The 19,083-nt window shown below is 48.3% G+C and overlaps 1 protein-coding gene and 2 long non-coding RNA genes across 3 annotated transcripts; 1 reads left to right on the top strand and 2 right to left on the bottom strand.

Moving 5' to 3' along the window:
* Window positions 1–9,914: 9,914 nt before the first annotated feature.
* LOC124684250 (xyloglucan endotransglucosylase/hydrolase protein 22-like) lies at window positions 9,915–11,069 on the top strand. Its single transcript, XM_047218605.1, has 3 exons — window positions 9,915–10,236; window positions 10,352–10,545; window positions 10,658–11,069. The coding sequence occupies exons 1-3, from the start codon at window positions 9,970–9,972 to the stop codon at window positions 11,067–11,069; spliced, it is 873 nt and encodes a 290-aa protein (XP_047074561.1). The 5' UTR covers window positions 9,915–9,969.
* Window positions 11,070–12,395: 1,326 nt separating this feature from the next.
* On the bottom strand, window positions 12,396–13,443 carry LOC124684251. Its single transcript, XR_006996963.1, has 2 exons — window positions 13,253–13,443; window positions 12,396–12,654 (listed from the first exon to the last, which is right to left on the bottom strand). It is a non-coding gene; the product is annotated as an uncharacterized LOC124684251 (long non-coding RNA).
* A 515-nt stretch (window positions 13,444–13,958) lies between these two features.
* LOC124684252 lies at window positions 13,959–14,460 on the bottom strand. The gene is made up of 3 exons (XR_006996964.1): window positions 14,390–14,460; window positions 14,250–14,314; window positions 13,959–14,157 (listed from the first exon to the last, which is right to left on the bottom strand). It is a non-coding gene; the product is annotated as an uncharacterized LOC124684252 (long non-coding RNA).
* Between the last annotated feature and the right edge of the window lie 4,623 nt (window positions 14,461–19,083).

The following is a 19,083-nucleotide window of genomic DNA, read 5'->3' on the forward strand; positions in this document are numbered from 1 at the left end:
TTGATCAAGGTAAAGCGTATGAGATCTACGACGATCCAGGGTTTTCACCGCATAATCGGATCATCCTACTCACGATTGGGCTCGCGCTCACGCACGGTGATCGTAAGCCAGCCCTAGACAAGGCCTAAAACCAACACTAGGTTGGTCTCGGAACGTCCTCGTCTAGGGGCAGCAAACTACACCTGCATGCCGCTGGATCCTCCAACCCTTTGTAAGGCCTAACTATTGCAAGATATTAAACTAATCCTTGATGAATCAAGGAGCGATCGTAACGGATCAGATCTACTAAACGATGATCAAGCGGGTGCCGCCTCGCACCCATGATGAGGTACAAGGACGGCTAGATGCGCTAGGGTTGCACTACGAAAGCATATGATACCGAGTACAATGCTAACCCTAACACATCTATGATAACTACGTTGCTCGCCATCAAAAGGCTTCGCACGAGCAACGCATGAACAACTAGGCAAGCTCGTGTCGCTCTAGATCGCGAGATGCGATCTAGGCAGCATGGTGCTTACCGGAGGAACCTTCGAGACGAAGAGTTGGCGATGCGCCGAGATTGGTTTGTGTTGAACGTTGGTTGTTGTTTATTCCATAAACCCTAGATACATATTTATAGTCCAGGGACTTTCTAATGTGGTCGTGCACCAAACCGTGCACGGGTAAAACTCTAACTTCTAAACTAAGATGCGATCTAATATGTTACAGATACATGGGCGGTTTAGCCCAACTTGTATAAAAGGCCGATTCACATATTTTCTTCCATGTATAATCTTCACGTCCATCTTGATCGCGGCCCACCTCTGACTCGGTCAAATTCTGGTGATAACAGATGGTCCTATATGAAGCTGGCTAAAAACTGATTGTAACAAAAATAAAAATAAAAATCAAAAGTTGATAATATGTATGTACGTAAAGCTAAAATAGACGGGTCATCTAAATTCTAAGAGAAAACTCTAGGGTTGGTTGACCATCTTATTTGAGCTTAGTTACACCACGATTAGTCCATAACTTGATAAATTTTTGAGCAGTTGTATCTAAAAGTTGTGGCTACATGATTTCCATCTAGTAGAATACTGTTATCACCAGAATTTGACCAAGCCAGAGGTGGGCCGCGATCAAGATGGACTTGAAGATATATGCGTGGAGAGATGTGTGAATCGGCCTTTTACACCAAGTTGGGCTAAACTGCCCATGTATCTGTAACATATTAGATCGTATCTTAGTTTAGAAGTTAGAGTTTTACCCGTGCACGGTTTAGTGCACGCCCACGTTAGAGAGTCCGCTGGACTATAAATATGTATCTAGGGTTTATGGAATAAACAACAACCAACGTTCAACACAAACCAATCTCGGCGCATCGCCAACCCCTTCGTCTCAAGGGTTTCTCCGGTAGCACCATGCTGCCTAGATCGCATCTCGCGATCTAGGCAGCGACGAGCCTGCCCACGTTGTTCATGCGTTGCTCGCACCGAAGCCTTTTGATGGCGAGCAACGTAGTTATCATAGATGTGTTAGGGTTAGCATTGTTCCTAGTATCATATGCTCGTCGTAGTGCAACCCTTGCGCATCTAGCCGTCCTTGTACCTCATCATGGGTGCAGGTGGCACCCCGCTTGATCGTTATTTAGTAGATCTGATCCGTTACTGATTGCTCCTTGATTCATCAAGGATTAGTTTAATATCTGCAATAGTTAGGCCTTACAAAGGGTTGGAGGATCCAGCGGCATGTAGGGTGTAGTTTGCTGCCCCTAGACAGACGTTCCGAGGATCAACCTAGTGTTGGTTTTTAGGCCTTGTCTAGGGCTGGCTTACGATCACCGTGCGTGAGCGCGAGGCCCAATCGTGAGTAGGATGATCCGATTATGCGGTGAAAACCCCGCATCGTCGTGGATCTCATATGCTTTATCTTGATCAAGCAGGACCACCATATATTCGGCCACCTTGGACGAATCATGGGTGGATCGGCTCCATGAGCCGATTCACAGTGATAACCTCGAGAGCCGATCGAGGCTCGTATTTAACGTGTACGTGTGTGCCCTGCAGAAACTAAGCGAGGCATCATCCGCACCTTCCCGACCGCGTATAGGTCGTGTGGCACGCCCTTGCAATTTGCATCGGCGCGCGACCAGGAGGCTTTGCGGGCCGCCGCTCCGAGGGACCGGGCCAGCCGCAGCCCTAGTTGTTCCCGGCTCTACGCGTGTTGGCCGGCCATCGCCCGCCGGTGGGTTTCGACGTCAACACATTCTGGCACGCCCGGTGGGACCCATCTTCGACGACAACCACCTCGCCATCCACATCAGAGATGGCGGAAGAAACTCCGGTCACTTACGAGGAGCTCAATGGCGAGCTCAAGAAGAAGTATGACGAGGTCAAAGCCTTCCTCGAAGCCGACCTCATCGGCTCTTTCCACAGGACCCGCTCCCATGGCATCAGATGGAAGGGGTTCTCACCTGAAGGCGCCCTTGATGGAGTGGACCTATCCACCCCGTCAGAAGAACGCACCGTGTCGTCGCGTCAGGAGATCAACTTCATGGTGGCTCATTCGCCGCACCGCCATTCCGAGAGCCTGGTGAATACGTTGGAGCGCGTCGCTGCGCGCGTGATCCGGAGATCATGAGCCATCGCATACGCTCCGTCAGGACCAGCTCTAGGGACTCACCAAGGAGAAGTACCACTCCAGGCCCCGTCCACCGCCGCCGTTCGCCTTGGCAGCGCCTGAAGCGCCGAACGCATCGGCCTACGTCGTCTACAAGATTGGTGGTGACCCCAGTGACTACCAATTCCTACATGACGCGCCCAAGGAGATCCCGCACGGATACGCATGCGCATACGTGCCAGACTGCAGCGCCTGGGCACCCTCGAACCAAGGTTGCAACAAGCGGGGACTTCGGAACAACAGGAGGAACGTCGGAGGCGGACCCCGAGAAGCGTACGTGGCTAGCTAAATACGCCACCCCGACAAAACTCCGAGCCCAGCTCCCGCGGTTGGCTCGTGAACCGGAAAAACAAGCATGGCTGGTAAAGTACGCCACTCCGGCGAATCTTCGGTGGTTCGGCACCTGCAGCCCATCACCGCGGATCAGATTTGTACGATCCTCGAAAGATCAGCTTCGGCATGATGCCGAAAAGGAAGACGATCGGCTATACCAAGCCGTACCCCAACGAGTACGAATTGATCCCGCTACCACCCAAATATCGGCTCCCGGACTTCACAAAGTTCAGCGGATCGGATGGTTCCAGCTCCATCGAGCATGTGAGCCGATATTTGGCGCAGCTCGGGCATGATCTCAGCGTCGGACGAGCTGCGCGTGAGGTACTTCTCACGGTCCCTCACAGATCGGCTTTCGGTTGGTACACGTCGCCGCCACCGAACTCGATCCGTACTTGGAAGCAGCTGGAAGAACGGTTCCATGAGCAATATCACTCGGAGGCTTCGAGGCCGGCATTGCCGATCTCGGCACAAGTACGACAAAAGCGCGGGAAACAGTGTCGAATACATCCAGCGCTTCAGGACCGTTAGGAACCGATGCTATTCGGTTCACGTAAGCGAAAAAGAAGCGACCGAGTTGGCGGTGGTGGGTCTATCATCATCGATCAAGGACGTGGCCTCCCAAGCGGACTACCCGTCACTAGCGCACATGGTACGGAGGCTGTCGCCGTATGAACAGCGTCACCCGGATGTCTATCGGGACAAGTTCAAGCGTGTGGTTACCATGGTTGACGCAGCGAAGATGAAGTCGCTACGGGAGAACAAGAGGTCGCAGAGGCTGAGTGGACTCGAGCTGCAGGCCCGAGAACCTCGCAAATGGGTGAAGCCACCAGGACCTCCAAGAGGATTCGACTTCGACGTGACGAAGACCGAGCAGATTTTCGATCTCTTACTCGCGGAGAAGCATATAAAGATTCCCGAAGGCCACAAAGTTCCCACGGTGCAAGAGCTGAACGGAAAGCCATACTGCAAGTGGCATAACACGTTCACCCACACCACTAACGACTGCAGGGTGTGGCGTCAGCAGATCCAGATGGCAATAGAAAATGGGCGACTAATTTTTAACCAGTATGCCATGAAGGTCGACACACACCCCTTCCCCGCCGTCAACATGGTGGAGTTTGCCCACCTCGGAGGGTGCCAGCCTGATTTCTCAGCCAACATCAGCATGGTAGAGCTTGGACACCGCTTCCGAGAAGGACGGGGATGAGGACGAACTGCTCTCGCAGCAAGGACACGAGAGGGGCCGCTCCATGCGATCGGCTCCGTCAAGATGGCAAGCGCTACGTCACGAGAGGGGAAGTTAAGAACATAAGATATCAACGACCCCTCTCTCGATCACCTCCTCAATAAGTACGTGAGTCGGTATGATCAACGCCGGCGACACGGCGACGATGATGAAAGAGGCCGTCTGGCCAGAAACGACAGAAGACATCGTCGGCATAATCACGATGAGGAGCGGCAGGAGCGCCACGCCAGGGAGCAGGACGATACGGACAGGCATTGGGACTGCCCCTTCTTCGTACACTCGCTGGGATTCAGGAATGAGCCGATTACCAACAATCGGCAACCGCCCGAATGCAACCGGAAAAAGAAGGAGGCAGCCAACGTGTTCTGTGTTCGAGCGCCTAGGGCCTCTCCCACCACAAAACAGACGTGCTGAGATCCCTCGGTTGGAAGATCTCGAGGATTCGGAAGACGAGGGGGAGGGCGAAGAAGACAGGTACCACCGTCCAAGGTGGTGCCCTGATGGTCTCAGCCATTCACAAAAGCGCAGGGTTCAGCGATTGCGCGGTCTAGAGGAAGCCGAAAGGTTATACTTGCATACGCTGAGGAAGGCACGACTCGATTTGGCTGCGAAAGTCCAGAGGACCCTGGATGAAGAGGGACTGCCGCAAAGAAAAGAGTGGCGCCCCAAGAAAAGGAAAGCCGATGATGAAACATCGGCTGGCACAAACATGGTGCTCGTTCGTCCGGCGGAGTGTAGTGCTCCACGATTACACAATGCACCCGAGTTGGACAACAGCAAGCGCACCAACGTGATAAGGTCAGAGATTGGGCTGGTTTTATCCGCCGGCCTGGACGAATAGCAAGACTACGTCAATAAGAAAACATGGCGAGGCTGATCCTTGCGATCGGCCAACCTTCACTGAGCAAGCAACATGGAGGCCGATTCCAGCAATCGGCCAAGATTATCCTCACCATCTATTCTTCCTGAGATCAACGTTTGACCCAACAGGGGCTACCTGAAGAGCCGATACCATCAATTCTCTTGACAGAATCGGCTCGGGGGGGGGGGCACCTAGATGGATAAAACACGAGGATATGATATAATGCTATCAAGTATGGGGGCCGATACACAAATCGGCCTAAAAAATTTGAAATTTTTAACACAGCCGATGCAGCAGACATCGACTTAAGGATATAAAAGCCGATGCATGGACATCGACTCAAGAGGAATAGCTGTTGCTGCTGATCCTTCCAAAACCTTTCCAAGAGCATTTCACCCTGTTTTAGCGGAAAGTTGGAGTAACTCGGGGGGCAACAGACCTGGTAAGAGCCAATTGGGATGTCGCCGGCTGATCTTCCGTTGCTACCCTCTTCACAAAATGGCGAAGATCATCAGTTGAGGATCGATGCATTGATAATGGCTCACTGAAAAGCGGTTTGAGGAAATCGGCAAGACTAAATTGGGGAAATTCCTTCATTGATAAACATGATTTCTTACAAAGAAGGAACCGATTACTCAAAGAAAGAAGAACAAAAGGAGGGTCTATTGACCCATCTACTACCGCTAGGCCTATGATAGCGGATCCTAATCTACGGGCCATCACTGCCCTCGTCGTCGTCCTCGGAACCCTCATCGGCACTGCTGCCGATGGGCTCCTCGTCGCTACTCCCATAGCCCTCTACGGGAGCTTCATCCCCGTCTTCATCGTCGCTGCTGTCGTCATCCCACCACATGCGGAGGCGCTTCGCCGGCGGATAGCCTTCAAGGGAGTCGTCGTCATCGTCGTCATCCACCTCTTCCTCCTCTTCAGAGGTGGGGTAGCATTCCCAGAGGTCGTCCTCGCTTTCCGGCTCCGGTTCCTTGTCGACAAGGAACTGAAGATTTTCATTCCCGCTGGTTAGGGGCTGGTCGTCTTCAGACCGGACGGAGGAGGCGTGGTCCTCCAGATCCCATTCTTCCGGGGCATGGGCGTCCGGCGGCATCTCGCGGGAGGAGGAGGACCCATGGGAAAGCTCGGAGGAAGAAGACATGGTGATGCTGGAGGTTTTTGTGGGTGCTAATGCGAGGAAGATGAAGGAGGAGCAAGTTGTTTAGAACGGCTATATAGAGAGGATGTGAGGGAGATTTAATGCCACAGCAGTTTCCGAGGAGGTGGTGCCTAGCAGGAAAAATTTTCGGGCGCGTGGAGAAGTGGAAGGGGCAAGGCATCATGATTCTGCGGCGATTTTTGCTCTGCCACGACATGACCCTACGAGAGAAAAGCATAATGATTTTGGAAATGTCATTTCCAAAACCAGGGGGGCATGTGTTATCACCAGAATTTGACCAAGCCAGAGGTGGGCCGCGATCAAGATGGACTTGAAGATATATGCGTGGAGAGATGTGTGAATCGGCCTTTTACACCAAGTTGGGCTAAACTGCCCATGTATCTGTAACATATTAGATCGTATCTTAGTTTAGAAGTTAGAGTTTTACCCGTGCACGGTTTAGTGCACGCCCACGTTAGAGAGTCCGCTGGACTATAAATATGTATCTAGGGTTTATGGAATAAACAACAACCAACGTTCAACACAAACCAATCTCGGCGCATCGCCAACCCCTTCGTCTCAAGGGTTTCTCCGGTAAGCACCATGCTGCCTAGATCGCATCTCGCGATCTAGGCAGCACGAGCCTGCCCACGTTGTTCATGCGTTGCTCGTATCGAAGCCTTTTTGATGGCGAGCAACGTAGTTATCATAGATGTGTTAGGGTTAGCATTGTTCCTAGTATCATATGTCTGTCGTAGTGCAACCCTTGCGCATCTAGCCGTCCTTGTACCTCATCATGGGTGCGGGGCGGCACCCCGCTTGATCGTTATTTAGTAGATCTGATCCGTTACGATTGCACCTTGATTCATCAAGGATTAGTTTAATATCTGCAATAGTTAGGCCTTACAAAGGGTTGGAGGATCCAGCGGCATGTAGGGAGTAGTTTGCTGCCCCTAGACAGGACGTTCCGAGGATCAACCTAGTGTTGGTTTTTAGGCCTTGTCTAGGGCTGGCTTACGATCACCGTGCGTGAGCGCGAGGCCCAATCGTGAGTAGGATGATCCGATTATGCGGTGAAAACCCCGGATCGTCGTGGATCTCATATGCTTTATCTTGATCAAGCAGGACCACCATATATTCGGCCACCTTGGACGAATCATGGGTGGATCGGCTCCATGAGCCGATTCACGGGATAACCCGAGAGCCGATCGAGGCTCGTATTTAACGTGTACGTGTGTGCCTGCGCAGAAACTAAGCGAGGCATCATCCACACCTTCCCGACCGGGTATAGGTCGGGTGGCACGCCCTTGCAATTTGCATCGGCGCGCGACCAGGAGGCTTTGCGGGCCGTCGCTCTGAGGGACTGGGGCCAGCCGCAGCCCTAGTTGTTCCCGGCTCTACGGTGTTGGCCAGTCACTGCCCGCCGGTGGGTTTCTGACGTCAACAAATACAAGTTCTAATTCACCGAGCATAGATCATTAGTCACGTACTATATGGTAAATTAATTATGTTCCATGGATTTGCATCTATAAAATCGGTGCCTAATACATGTTAAAGAAGAGCTCGTGCCAACTATAGACGTGTTCAATATGGATACGGAGAGAACCCGAGTTAATACACATTACCTAGCTGATAGTTCTACAAAACAATTCCACTGAATCATTATAGTCTTATTTTATTTTACTTTATGTATACATAATTAATGTCACATATTTTCTAAGAACCGTATAAACTAGTATATATTCTTCGGTAAAATTCTTAGTGCCAACGGGTCTGGACACGTGACGAGAATTTCTTCACAAAAATTTGAGGACGAGACATTTAAAAAATAAGAGAAACAAATGAACATAGAATTACCTGACATTTTTAAACCCCTAATCCACACAACTTTGTATTTACATGTGCTTAAAAGCCGCTATCAATAATCGTGTCATGTCAATAGAAAATCATATGAACATCTTTCATATTTAATGTGCCCTTGACTACATAATTACATTACTTCTTAAATCATAGGGTGAATGTCGATAGTTTGTGGAAAGAAGGGTAACAACAAATGTGTACATTACAAACAACCACTCGCATGAGGGCCACTGTGCTAGTTTTGCAAGAAGAAATACAATAATATTATTTTTAAATGCTAAGTCGTTATAAGTATAAACATATTACTCGACAAGGTTCTAAAGCATGAACTACCCACGTAATTTATGCTCTTATATTAATAGACTAAGTGAGTAGAATATACAATTAATATTGTGGTACATTCAACCAACCAAGCTATGATTTTTTCCAACGAATAGAAGCAACTAAGTTATAGAGATCCTTTGGCAGCTGGTAAACTAATAATGGTTTGAATCATGAGATAGAATGCTTCATATATTTGACTTGGCGGCGCACCGCGTATATATATTCATCGCTAGGTGTGTAATACACCAACGCGAAGAGTGAACAACATAATTCTCATCGCCACTATAATACAAGAGAAGTAGAGACATACCAAAATGGAAACATTGAGTGATATGAACAATGTGGAGGTGTGAACTCCAGTAGAAACAGGAGGCATCAGAAAAGTGTATTCTCTAAAATCAGTTTATTAAACCACAGCAAAAGACCATCTCACGGCCCATGAAGCTACTACCGCCGAGCCTACCTCTTCCTCGACTAGATGCAAGCCATCTCGCCGTGTCGCTCTGGGTGAGCCGCAAGCGCGCCAGAGTGAAAGAGGTCGGAAGCCCAACCCGTGATATGCACACGCCGGCACAAGAGCATCTGACACGGAAGTGAAATGTTGTTACTTAGCAGGCACCTGCGAGTGATCTAGGTGCGGCATGTGTAACCTGTACCGACGTATCTCTCAATCCCTACCTGGAACCCTAGCTAGACACCTTGCATCGAGTTTGGTATTCAGATCGTAGTGTGGTCGAAAAACACGAGTGGCCAGGCAGCCGCGTTGGTCGCCCGCCCATGGATGAAAGCGAACATTCTGACAGTGCCCTAGGCGGAAGGGCGGCCAGCCTGCCGCGTCGTTCCTTCGTCCATGGGGAAACGGAAACCGAGCGAACCTTCCCCGGATCCCAGACCTGCCCCGCACATGCCATGCCACGGCCGGATCAGATCGGGCATCGCGCAGGCGCAGGCACGAGCTGGCCGAGCTGCCGATCTAGCCGTCGGTGAACTGTAAAGCGGGACGAAACCGCTGCCCGTGCGGGAGGAGTGGCCAACAAAAGCTGCGCGCTTCCCAACCCACGCCCATCTACCCGGTCGCATCTACCACTTGCCCCGCTTTTCCCGGATGCCGCTGCCGGGGCGGACGACGCGGTCAAGTAAGGTCTACCGCGCGGGCCCACCCGTCCTTCCCGGCGCGTAGCCTACGTACGTGCACTAGGCACTAGGGAGGGCTGGATCCAGGGTGCCTCCAGCCAGCCCAGCTGCCGCGCGACCAGACCCAAATCCATGCGCCCCGCGCCGCATTTATACTTCGCCCCACGCGCCTGCCACTGCCAGCCGGCACGGCACTTGCCCGTTGGACGCCACTTACTACCACCACCACAGCCTGTCACGCTACCTCCCTCGCCCGTATAAATACGGCCAACCCCCAGTGCCCAATCCATCAACCATCCCAATCCATCCAAGCAAGCACTCGAGCTCACTCACCTCACCTCCCCACACTCCACTCCACTGAGCAGCAAGAAATCAGCTAGTGAAAAACTTCGTTGAGCCATGAGGACTGTGGTCGCGCTCGGCGTTCTCGCCGCAATGGCCTGCCTGGCCGCGGTGGCGGAGGCCGGGAACTTCATCCAGGACGCCGAGATGACCTGGGGCGACGGCCGCGGCAAGGTCGTCGACGGCGGCCGCGGGCTCGACCTCACCCTCGACAGGACCTCCGGCTCCGGCTTCCAGTCCAAGGCCGAGTACCTCTTCGGCAAGATCGACATGCAGATCAAGCTCGTCCCTGGCAACTCCGCCGGAACAGTAACAACCTTCTACGTACGTCGCCAGCCCCACTTCTCTTTCTCCACTTCCATTTCCCATTACATTTCGTAATGTGTAGCGGTGTGTGAAGCTGAATGCTGATGGTTGTCTTCTCTGTGCGTATGTGCAGCTGTCGTCGCAGGGGTCGGCGCACGACGAGATCGACTTCGAGTTCCTGGGCAACGTCACGGGCGAGCCATACACGCTGCACACCAACGTCTTCGCCAAGGGGGAGGGCAAGCGGGAGCAGCAGTTCCGGCTCTGGTTCGACCCAACCAAGGCATTCCACACCTACTCCATCGTCTGGAACCCGCAGCACGTCATGTGAGTCATCTTCAATCAGCGCCATGATCTTTTTATTTCTCTTCTTGGGAGACAGAGCCGCATGGTGCTTGAGTTGTCGCTGACGCAAAATGTCACGGGTTGTCCTGCGCAGCTTCGCGGTGGACGGCACGCCGATCAGGGACTTCAAGAACCACGAGGCGCGCGGGGTGTCCTTCCCCAAGAACCAGCCCATGCGCCTCTACGCGAGCCTCTGGAACGCCGACGACTGGGCCACCCAGGGCGGCCGCGTCAAGACGGACTGGTCGCACGCCCCCTTCGTCGCGTCATTCCGCGGCTTCAGCGCCGACGCCTGCGTCATGTCCGGCGGCGCGCAGCGATGCCCCGCCGGCACCATGGAGGCAACTGGGAGCAGCAGCTGGTGGAACCAGGAGCTCAGCGACATGAGCTACCGCCGCATGCGCTGGGTGCAGAGGAAGTTCATGATCTACAACTACTGCACCGACCCCAAGCGCGTCGCAGAGGGACTCCCCGCCGAGTGCAAGATCCGTCTAAGGTCCAAGTGATGAGCACCAGGGATTAGGCGCGCGGACAGTGTTTTCACAAGTGATCATCATGGTGTAAATGGATGTACTACTAGTATGCATATCGCATTCTTTCATTTCTTTTTGTAATACGGGGTCCATCGTTAACGTTGTACTCAAAGTTCTATATTAGTGAGTTCGTTCTAGATTTAGTCCTGACTTTATGTGTTCTTTCTCTTAGTACGTTCTATGTGCGGGGCTGAGGAGCAAACGACCACAAGGCAGCCAAATTAAGCACACGCTAGGACATAGATCTAGACGCTGCGGAGGGAAAAGCTTATCCGATTAACAATATTTTAAATGGGAAAGGCATCTGCAAGGAACACGATTCATACCCGGAGAAGGACAAACATTCGTATCAAAGTACCAAAAAATTAGGCATTTCGAATTCCGGTTTTGCTATGTCTCAGTCAACTGAGAATTCCTTAAGTCTCAGTCAATCACAAAAATGCATTTGAGTTGCACTTTTCTGTTAAAAAAGTGCAATTGCACGTTTCTACTAGAAAAGTGCAACTGATCCGAGTTGCATATTTTTTTGAACTACAGTTGCACTTTTCTGAGGTGATTGAGACTTAAAAAATTCTCAGTTGACAGAGACATAGACACACCCTTCTAATTCAGTAGTAGATAAAGCGAGCCTTGGCAACGCTGGCTTTCCACCTTCAACTTTGTCCCTGCACTACTGTACGGTCTATGTTTAGGGGCACTTCAAAGTGCCCCAATAGGTGGCCAAAGTGCCCCTAATTACTTTTAGGGGCACTATAAAAAGTGTCCCTGCACTACTGTACGGTCTATGTTTAGGGGCACTTCAAAGTGCCCCAATAGGTGGCCAAAGTGCCCCTAATTACTTTTAGGGGCACTATAAAAAGTGTCCCAGATGCTTGTGTACGTAATTAAAATAGGGGCACTTTGAATGAAATGCCCCAAATACATTTAGGGGCACTTTGAGATTTGCCTCTAAAGGTCTTTAGGGGCAGTTTGAGATTTACCTCTAAAGATTTTTAGGGGCAGTTTGAGATTTGCCTCTAAAGATTTTTAGGGGTAGTTTGAGATTTGCCTCTAAAGGTTTTTAGGGACAGTTTGAATTTTGCCTCTAAAGGTTTTTAGGACAATTTGAGACGTGCCTCTAAAGGTTTTTAGGGGCAGTTTGAGATCTGCCCCAAAAAGCTTTTAGGGGCACTTTGAGATCTGCCCTAAAACACAATTAGCGGCAACTCTAGAAATGCCCCAAAACACATTAGAGGCAAATCTAGGAAGATGCTTCAGTATAATAATAGAGGCAAATATAAACAGCAATGTATGCACATGATCCAAATGTACAAATGTACCAGAAAAGTGTTCAACCCTGTAATACATATACATAATCCAGAACTCTATATATCACATCATTACAAATATGTAATACATGTAACTTCACAAAATTCTAAATATCAGGTTTTCAACTAAAATCTGAAGTTAAAACTGCAAGCTTCCAATCATGATATAAACAATGCCATCGGTAAGGCCTAGAGCGAACTGAATTGCTTCCGGAGTATGTGCCACGACCACAACAGGATGAACGTTTGAACTAGAAAGAAACAACATATCAGTAGTTTACTCAAAAGTCAGTAAATCCCAATTTGTAGTGGCAAATACATGACTTGCATATTATAAGAACATATTTTACAAAAAAAAACTTGTGAGTGGTCAAAACAGATTTCATAGCATAGTTATTTTACAACTTCACTTCACACAGTAAGCAGATACAAATCAATACTCGTTCAAATAATACATGACTCATACCTCAATTCTAGTAGCAACCAACAACTTACTGATCTTTAGGTCTTTTTATTCACATATATTCTGTTCACTTCCAACTACAACTGTATCCGAAGTTCATTTTAATCGTGATTGACATGTAGTGCTCCAATCTCAAATACTTCTTTTAATATGGTAGTAAACTAGCAGTACAATACAACTATAAAACTCCATCAATGATTTTGTCAATAATTTTTAAAAGAAGAAATACACCTAGCCTTATACAAATGTCATTCATCTTAATTAATAACCTTAATTTTCATAGCACATAAGTCACAGGATCACCAAAATCATGATAATATTTTAGAAAAGATTAGGTCAAACATATGCAACCAAAGCGTTAAAGGGCAAAACAGGGATTAACTCACCAGAGCAGATCCAAGGAACAAAACGTACATCTCGCTTATCGACAACACCACTGGGAAATAGGGAAGAGCTCACCATCTCGCTGAAGAGAGGAGATTAAGATATTAAACCATGCAAATTATCTTAATATAATTCACAGTACCAATAGTTGGCAACTCCATATGATGAATAATAGAGGGAAACATGTATTCTTTCCAAGAATATAAAGTAAACAAGCCTATTGCCATCAGGAATGTCAGCGGGTCTGCACCCGGCCAGGGATCCCCTTTTCTCCCCCATCCCCACGACATGAAAAACACCCCGTCCCCATCCCCATAAGCATCGTCGGGGATTAATTTCTCTCGTCCCCATCCCCTGTCGGGGGTAGCAGACCCATGGGTTTCCCACACCCGTAATGAAGCTAGGGCATAGGAGACATGTACTACAACACAATATATTGCAGCAAGAGCTCACAACTACAATTAGAAAGCAAGTACGAACATGATGCAATAAAATACCACCAATCAACAACTAGCTAGCACATTCAAAAAAGCATATATAGGAAACGATAGCATGCAAACTGACATGACAAAATAATAAGGTTCTCGTTCAACACTTATCGAATAGTCTAGTGCTCACACATCACCTCACATAGATAATGTAGGATCCAAAATTCAAAGACTAAATATATTACATGGAGTAATGCAATATTGACGACACACTAGGGATTACTTAAGGCAATAGTTCATATGATAAAAAGAATAAGTAGGAGCTTCACAGCCCATTATTCATCAATAAGAGACCAGCTTCAGCATTCAGCCAGCAGACCAGTAGAATCTGAGAACAAACCAGCAGGCAGTAGCTTCATCATTTGGACAATGGATCAACAGCTTCAGCTTCCTTATTCCAGCAATCAAATTGTCAAATCCTACATTGCAATGAGAAAATAGTTAAAGGGTGAAATGGAACTTGCAGCATCTCTGTTGCAATCATCTAAGTTTTGAGTTTTTAGAGATTCACCTGCAACCCCTCTTGAATGTCTTGAAGGCAAGACCAGAAACTTGCAGCATCTCCACTGCGATCATCTACAAACAAACACATGAACAGTTAGTTATGTTTACAAGACAAAAAGGCTAAATAATGAAGCAAAGTTGTCTCACATTTATACTTGTTCCTAAGCCAATCTTGAGAGCACATCAGTGCCTCCAACATATCAGAAGCTAGACGACTGTGATGCTCACTAAGTGACAAAGGAATAATTTGTCAATGCCTACAGATTGTAGACTAGGGTTTTGCTAGAAGTAGAGGGCAAGTAGATCTCGAAGGTTTCAGCCGAAAAGTATTCGCCGATTATGAAAACTAGGGTTCCGTTGACAGTAGATTCGATCCTTTCTTCGCCCCTCGACTCCCCCTTATATAGATGGTGGAGCCGAGGGTTTCGTAATACACAAGTTACAGAGTTAAGGAGGGTTTCGTACTCAACCCGTAAGATTACAAATCTCTATCTTTCCTAATACAATCTATCTTTCCTTAACACTAAATGGGCTTCCGAGTCTTCTTATTCTTCGAGTCCTGGGCCTTCAGTAAACCCCGGGTACCATCTTCGGCAGGCCCATTGGGGATGCCTATGTCAGTAGCCCCCGAGATTTTTCTTGAATCGAAAAATCAGGGAAAATCTCCAACTTTACTCATTACATAATCTTTCTATATGCAAATATTATTTTGTACAGGGATAACGGTAGTTGGGGCTAGTTCATCTGACGGATCAGGTACTAGTTAACTGCTCTTGTGGCAATCCGCAAAAACCTACTCAAGATCACGTCCCTGGACATAATCTCGGGATACTGGTGTAAACTTCGACAGGTGCCGCTTAAGGTCTTACCATTCTGTCGAGTCCCAGTCATATTTTGTCGGGTACCTAACGCGTCCGTTAGGATTTTTCTTCGTATCTGTTGATACGGAAAAAAGTAGCAATCCGCCGTCAGAGACGGTGCCACGCCGCTCAGAACGGATCTGGGGTCTTACCTTCGCAAAGTTTTGCGGCATTCAGAGATTTATTCGCGACTTCTAGCGCTCTGAGAATATATTGCCGAGTGCTTTTCGGCTGTTGGAATAGCACATTTTATCGAGTCATATTTGATGACTTATTTTGTCTTCCCGATGGGAGTATATGTAGAGTTATCTGTGTAACTCGGAATATGCTCACTTCTGTTTTTTTTTGTAATCAAAATTCATCGGGTACGCGAACAGCGTTTCCGATGGGACTAGCCCCCGAGGCTACAGCCAAGAACTTGTGCTTGGGTGTAGTCTCCACAGATTTATATCCTCTGCTGCTATATTTGTAATCCTTCTCGATATTTTCATATCTATCGGGTGCGCGACCAGCGCTCCCGATGGGAGTAGCCCCCGAGGCTATGAACAAATGCTTGCATTTGGTCATAGGCTCTCGCCATTTCTATCTTGTCATACTCGAAGTTTTCTGTTTTTCCAAAGTAGCCCCCGAGCATTTGGGCAAAAACTTGTATTTGATCAAAGGCTGTCGAAATAATCTTGTGTTGTCGATATTCTCGCTCAGCTTCTTAGTCGAGTTTTTCTCTTACCACCATGACGTCATTGCTGATGATAGCCACGATTTCTATATTGGAAGCATACGAAAACCGCTCCGCTCACTGCCCTGTGGGTCCAAATTCCTCATCTGATTGACACGTCGTACAAGTGGGGGACACACGTTCTCCACTTTTTCTGGCGCACGTTCCGTAACTTCTCAAGTGTTAAAATACTTTTTTACCCTTGTGTCTACGTGGTTATCATCTACCGCACCTCTTTTCCATCCAACGGTCCAACGCTTCGCCGCACCTCTATATAAGATCTCCTTCTTCTTCCTCGAGCACTTCTGCTCGCGCTGTTCTCCTACTCTCCTCTGCAAAATCTCCTCCTGTGCCCCACAACTCCTTAAGCTCATCTTCTCCAAGCTGTATTCCTGCGCCATTGTTGATGCCACCGCGTCGGTTGATCAAGCACAGCACGCCTGAATCATCAATGGCTGCCGTAAATCTGGGAAGCGCAGAATGGGAAAGGTCCAAAATTACCAACCAGGACATCAATCTCTTGAAGAAGCTGGGGATTAGCAAAAAACCTAAGGCGGTGTGCTTCCCTAGTGAAGAAAGCTACCCAACCCCTCCATTGGGGTATCGGGTAAGTTTCGTCGATCATCTCATCCGCGGTCTTTCCGCCCCCATTCATCCTTTTCTCCGTGGATTGCTTTTTGTTTACGGTCTTCAACTTCACCACCTTACGCCCAACTCAATCCTCCATTTCTCCATTTTCATCACCCTCTGTGAGGCCTTCCTTGGCGTCCAGCCTAACTGGGCATTATGGAAGCGCATTTTCTTTTGTCGCCGTAAAGGCTCTCCCAATGTCGCCTATAATATAGGCGGCGTTGTTATTTCTGTTCGCCCCACAGTCAATTACTTTGACGTCAAACTCCCTGACTCAGTTCAAGGGTGGCGCAAGAAGTGGTTGTACATTCAGGAGGAGAACCATGGATGTGCTGAAGACAACATCCCTCCTTTCGATGGTGCCAAGAAAATCCTTCGCCGCTGTTCTTGGGATGCAGAGGCTACCGAAGAAGAAAAAACTTCGACAGAGGCCTTGATGACCCACATCCATGAATTGCAAAATACTCGCGGCAAAGAATTTTCAGGTATCCAAATTACAGCGTATTTTCTGAGAACCAGAGTGCAGCCTCTTCAGGCTCGCAAATACCCTCTCTGGAATTATGCTGGCGACGAGGACGTAGATCGGTTGTCGACGGATTTGGAGGTCAAGGATTTAGAAAAGCTTGTCCGAAAAATCTCCTCTCTCAGCAAAAAAGATTCTGTCCCTTCCTCTTGTCGTGTAAAACCATACAGCGCGACCAATGCGCTTCCCAAGGTATACTTTGCCGTTTGATTTGTTATTGCCTTGCTATCTTTTTGTAACTCCTTTGTTGACATATTCTCTTGTTTTTATATAGAACCATCCAAATCTTGTCTCGCTTCCTCCCTTTCCTGAAGGTGGGGAAGTCGAGGAAAGGGCCGTTATCTCCGACGACAACCAAGATGCCCCCTCTTTTGTGAATGAACCCGTGGATTCTCGAAAATCTGCGGGATCTTATGAAAAAGAGGCTGCCTCTAAAGCCACTGCATCAGCACAATCTCCTCCTCCTGCTGTTTCTCCAAAGAACAAAAGGAAAAGGAATGATGTCGAGGATTCCGGCACCTCCAAACCCGAAGAAGCTGTTCCTTCACGTCAGAAGGCAGCTTATGATCCATACCTTGAGACCCTCATCAGTTCGTAAGTCCCCTCTCTTTCTCTTTTTTTTATTGCGTTTGAAGATTTTTGTCTATCTTGCTTTTTATGCTGCCAACATTTAATCGCAGTGATGATGAGGAAAAAGTACCAGCTTCTGATGTGGCTGCTCGAACGAGTACGTCACAAACTCAAATTGTCTCGGAGACGCCAGTTGAAGGAGAGGAATCCTCGCCTCCTCAACAAAACATCGGCGCTTCTACTCCTCCTTCAAGCCCCCTTGTCCCTTCACCAAAAAGGGCAAGGATTGAAACAATCCCGGAGCCTACTCTCCAATTGATTAGCTCCTCTAACCCTCTCTTGGATGATGTCAGTTCTTAACTTTCTTGGCATTGTCTATATTTCCTCTGTTTACTTCTGTGTGCCATCATTTTTTTCCACACCGACATTTTCTTTCTTTGTCCTTCTTTAACAGCCTATGATCAAAGAGCTTTTTCGCATCAGTGCCCAATTCATTGGGTACCGTGATTATGCCAGTAAGACTGAAGGTAATGCCTGGATGCTTCTTTTTGCTCCTGATTTCTTACTCCTTTGTTGTCGATGTTTTTAAATAATTTTAACTTTCTTGGCAGAAATACTGGCGGAGGTCAACGAGCGTGCCAATACACTTGCTCAAAAATTAGAGCAAAGTGAAGAGGCTCGTAAGAAGGCCGAATTAGATGCCGTGCAAGCTAGACGAGAGGCTGACAAGGCCAAGACCGATGCTGCTGGTGTCGAAGATCTTAAGAAGAGACTTCACGATGCCGAGACTTCGCTAAGCGAGCATATAGCTGCACAATCTGCTCGTGAGGAAGCGATTCTTAAGCGTCTAAGGTCGCAAAATCGTCGCTTTGTCAGTAAGTATCTGAATCACTTCACATCCTTTGGACTTTCTTTCTTGCACTCGTTTGTTGATCAATAAGTTTTTATCTTGATAGGTAAAACCTCTCAAGAATTTGAGCTTGAAGATCCCGACAATGATCCTCTTCTTGACGCCGTTTCATTCCTTGAATTTCATGGAACAGAAACACGCGAGGGCATTGATCAAGCTAAAGCAAGGCTGTCGCGACTCTTCCCGTACTTCTTCCTGAAGAAAGAGGAACCCGCGACTTTCCTTGCTCTTGCCAAGTGCTTTAATCCACCAGAAGATCTTGGGCTGAAGATGCTCCATGAAAATATGAAGGTCGCTGTTGAAAGCACTGTTGCCTTGGTCACTGATAGCCAACAGACTATCGACTGGGCGGAAGTAGGCGACACGGAACAGATAGAGTAGACAAAATGGCGATCGTTGATCAAGGCGGCAAAGCTCAACACGAAGAAAATCCTGTCTTATCTCGGGATCAAGCCATCTTCAACTCCTAGCTCATCAAAGCCAGAGGTCTAGTTGAATGCCCCTTTGCTTTTTTCTTCTTAGTTTACCTCCTTCTTTTGGTACTGCCGCCATAGTGTTCTTGGTGATGACTGCTTCATTAGGTCTTCTAGAGGTCCTTCTTTTGTAATAGACATGTATATATTGTGAGAATGA

The sequence above is a fragment of the Lolium rigidum genome, chromosome 1, assembly GCF_022539505.1.
Source record: "Lolium rigidum isolate FL_2022 chromosome 1, APGP_CSIRO_Lrig_0.1, whole genome shotgun sequence".
NCBI classification, from domain to species: domain Eukaryota; kingdom Viridiplantae; phylum Streptophyta; class Magnoliopsida; order Poales; family Poaceae; genus Lolium; species Lolium rigidum.